This window comes from Chaetodon auriga, chromosome 1 (genome assembly GCF_051107435.1).
Source record: "Chaetodon auriga isolate fChaAug3 chromosome 1, fChaAug3.hap1, whole genome shotgun sequence".
Taxonomy (NCBI): Eukaryota; Metazoa; Chordata; class Actinopteri; order Chaetodontiformes; family Chaetodontidae; genus Chaetodon; species Chaetodon auriga.
Window position 1 is genome coordinate 893527 of NC_135074.1, and position 3501 is coordinate 897027.

At 43.8% G+C, this 3501-nt stretch overlaps 1 protein-coding gene across 1 annotated transcript; it reads left to right on the forward strand.

Moving 5' to 3' along the window:
- Positions 1-1133: 1133 nt before the first annotated feature.
- fgf3 (fibroblast growth factor 3) lies at positions 1134-3501 on the forward strand. Its single transcript, XM_076739200.1, has 3 exons — positions 1134-1377; positions 2394-2497; positions 2830-3501. Exons 1-3 carry the CDS (start codon positions 1134-1136, stop codon positions 3223-3225), a joined length of 744 nt encoding a protein of 247 aa, XP_076595315.1. The 3' UTR covers positions 3226-3501.

A 3501-nucleotide genomic window follows, 5' to 3' on the forward strand; every position in this document is an offset into this window, starting at 1 on the left:
GAATTGAATTTCAGAAATCTGTTGGGAAATACTGAAGGGCATGCAGGAGGTTGAAACCAACATAAGTGAAGAACAACACACATTCACTCCAACTTTGCACAACATTCAGTGGGTTTGTACATTGTACATCAGTAATAATAGGGTTATTATTTTCAATGAAAAAAGATGAAGTAAGATTTGCAAGTAAACAATTTATTGATTTATAATGCCACCTCAAGATATTTCTATTCAATGCTTTACTTATGTACCACAATAATGTAATGTTTTTTAGTTAAAATATCTTTAAGGGACTTTTTTAAGCAATCATATATATGTACACACATCCAAAATTAAAAACAGCACACTTATCCTAATGTGAAGAGGACGATGTGTGTGTGTGTGTGTGTGTGTGTGTGTGTGTGTGTGTGTGTGTGTGAGATGAAATCACCATATATGAATATTTTTGCCACCCATTAAGATCCACATGCCATCCCCATGAATATTTCTCTGGATCTGCCCCTCACTCAGAGAGAAATGCCTCCGATTATGTCACCTAAATGGTCTGAAATCAACAGTGAAATGAATTCCACTATAGAAGTTGGATTCTGATTAGTTTTGTTAAGGTATGTTCATGATTTATCAGATTTTCAGTCTTGTTCCTCACCTGTTGCAGTCTCGTGCGCTGACCCATCTCGCCTGTATAATCTGGGATGTCTAATTGCTCTTCCAGGACATTACAGAAGATGAGTTCAGAGGGCAGAGCTGTTCCGCACTCAACCACTGTGTAATTTTATCCACACCGCAGTCTCTCACTTCACACAGGGCTGATACCTTTTGCCTCCTCCTTTCCTTTGTATCAATTGGTCGGAGTTCAGCCTATTGTCACCTCAAGCTTCTTTTATATCTGCGCGCAGTCTGAGCAGGGTCTCTCAGTCAGGCCCGCAGGAGGGATTTCCAGCAGCAGCAGAGGCGAGGAGCGGATCCCATCTCGGGGTTGGCTATGCTGTCAGCGTGTCTCGCGTTCGAATGAGCACAAGGCTGGAGTTCTTGAGCGTTGGGGTCCCGACAGTTTAAGTCACTTTAATGGGACCCCCAGAGCCTGGCAGAAGTTCTCCGTTTTTTCGACTCAGTCGTCGCTCCACGGCCATGCCACAATGCTGATGATACCTCTGCTGGTGTTCCTGAGCCTGTCGGATCCCGTTAGTCCCCGGGCCAGCTGCGCCCCGGGCCAGGCTTGCGACCCCCGGCAGCGGAGGGACGCCGGTGGGCGCGGAGGAGTGTATGAACACCTCGGAGGAGCGCCAAGACGCAGGAAGCTCTACTGCGCTACTAAATATCATTTACAAATCCATTCTAATGGGAAAATAGATGGATCATTGGAGGAAAACAGTCCGTTTAGTAAGTACTTGCTTGGTTTAATGCGCAGCAAACTGCACCAACAAAGTCAAAACTATCATAGATAAATATAATAATATAAACAATGTTGCTATAATTTCAAATGATGTTCATTGACTCAGTGGCATCTATTTATTATATAAAGGATCAGTGCCTTAGTGAACATTTTAATCAAAGATATGGAGTCAAGTTGTTAAATGATGATTGTTTTGTTCTGCATATTAGTTGAATGACATGAAACACAATACGTTTCACTTAACGGTACATGTTATTCATATTACATACATGTTATGTCAATACATGTTATACATATATGCCAACAGTATATTAAAATATGCAGTGTTAAATATATCTGTTAACTGGGTTATTTATTATTTTGTGTTAAGTTATTTCAATAGATTCTGATTTTATTAATCTTTCAGGGTCTATCAGAGTTTCACTGCCAATTAGTGACGCTCGTCCGTGGTAGTCTATTGACCTGTGTGTGTGTGTGTGTGTGGGGGGGGGGGGGGGGGGGGGGGCGGGCGGGGGAAGTCATGTCATTGCAAGTCGCTGACATGCAGGTTAATCTTTATTAGAAACATCAGCCGAAACATTAAGATCCAGGAGAGACAAAGGCGCTGTCCGAACGGATGGATTTGACTTATCAGTGACCATTAGAGGCTTTCTACAGCACTGATTAGGCCATTGACTAATCAAGCGCTGATTAAAAAAGACAATAAACGTGTTGTATGGCGCGGTACGAGGTGGCAAATACTGTACAGCCGGAAATTAATTCATGTGGGTTACTTTAAAGGTTTGTTTAGTGTAACGTAAATTTGCTTTGCAATTTTTAGATTTGATTTTCAGCTTCAAAGATTTATTGGAGAAGTGATTCATGCACCTACGGAGAAGAAAATATTGATTTATCAATGATTTTAGTCGTAATAAATCTTTTATCACACAACCTCTACAGTTATACAGCATGTAAATATTATGTCATAACTTCTGTAACTGTTGCATATTTATCTGTATTGCAGGCATCATGGAAATTACAGCAGTGGATGTTGGTGTTGTTGCCATAAAAGGGCTTTTCTCTGGCAGATATCTGGCCATGAATGATAAAGGGCGCCTGTATGCTTCGGTGGGTACAACTGTCATCTCATTATATAATGTGCCACCTCTTCAAAACGTACAGCTCTTTTGACACCAAAGGCAGCAGGCAACCTGATAAGATTTTGTTTCACACTGTGGCGTTTACCTGCTGTAACGTCATATGTTTATCTGGTGTAAATTGTGATATTTTATGTTTGATTTGGTGTCTGACAGTAGTGGCGGTCTGTGTTGTGGGCCCATACAGAGTAGAACGAAATTCAGACACTCCCAGTGTCTTTGAGAAGCTGTAGTGCATCAAAAACATAGGACAAGCAGCACGACATGTATGGCTCACTGTTTCCTTCCTTCTCACGCCCCCAGGAAGTGTTCAGCAGAGAGTGTGAGTTTGTGGAGCGGATCCATGAGTTGGGGTACAACACCTACGCGTCTCGCCATCATTCCACGGAGCAGCCGCTGCCACCAGGGGGCGGCAGCAGCAAGCGGCGAGCTAGCGCGAAGCGCCAGTGGTACCTTTCTATTAATGGCAAAGGCCGGCCGCGGCGAGGATTTAAAACACGAAGCACGGACAAAGCGTCACTTTTCCTTCCTCGGGTGCTTGGCAACAAGGATCATGAGATGGTGAGGCGGCTCAGAGAGAGTCAGAGCGCACATCACCGCATGCATCACCACGGCAGCCGCTTTGATCGCCGGAGACGCCGGCATCGTACCACGAAAGGCCGGGCCTTTACAGAGCAGTCTTTTGGAGGGGAGAGCTGACCCCACGGTCCTATGACTCATTTTAACATGGACCCCTGAGCTTGGCACGTACTGTAGCTTGATTGCAATCGATGACGAAACTATTTTGATCCTGCCCTCTGGAGTAGCGGACAGTTTTGTTGATGATGCAGAGAGAACAGAAATCCAAAAACGAACAAAAAAGACAGAGTGCCACCCCAAGTGATGCAGCACATATGTCAAGGAAACTTTGATACATACAAACACGCGCGTTCACACACACGCACGCACACATACAGACATAGCTGTATATTTTAT

What these genes read in the sequence shown, in the direction of transcription:
- fgf3 (XM_076739200.1), top strand. Translation starts at nt 1,134, where the DNA reads ATGCTGATGATACCTCTGCTGGTGTTCCTGAGCCTGTCGGATCCCGTT. An exon ending in GGAGGAAAACAGTCCGTTTA is followed by an intron (nt 1,378 to 2,393) that starts GTAAGTACTTGC and finishes TCTGTATTGCAG; the next exon opens with GCATCATGGAAATTACAGCA. An exon ending in AAGGGCGCCTGTATGCTTCG is followed by an intron (nt 2,498 to 2,829) that starts GTGGGTACAACT and finishes TCACGCCCCCAG; the next exon opens with GAAGTGTTCAGCAGAGAGTG.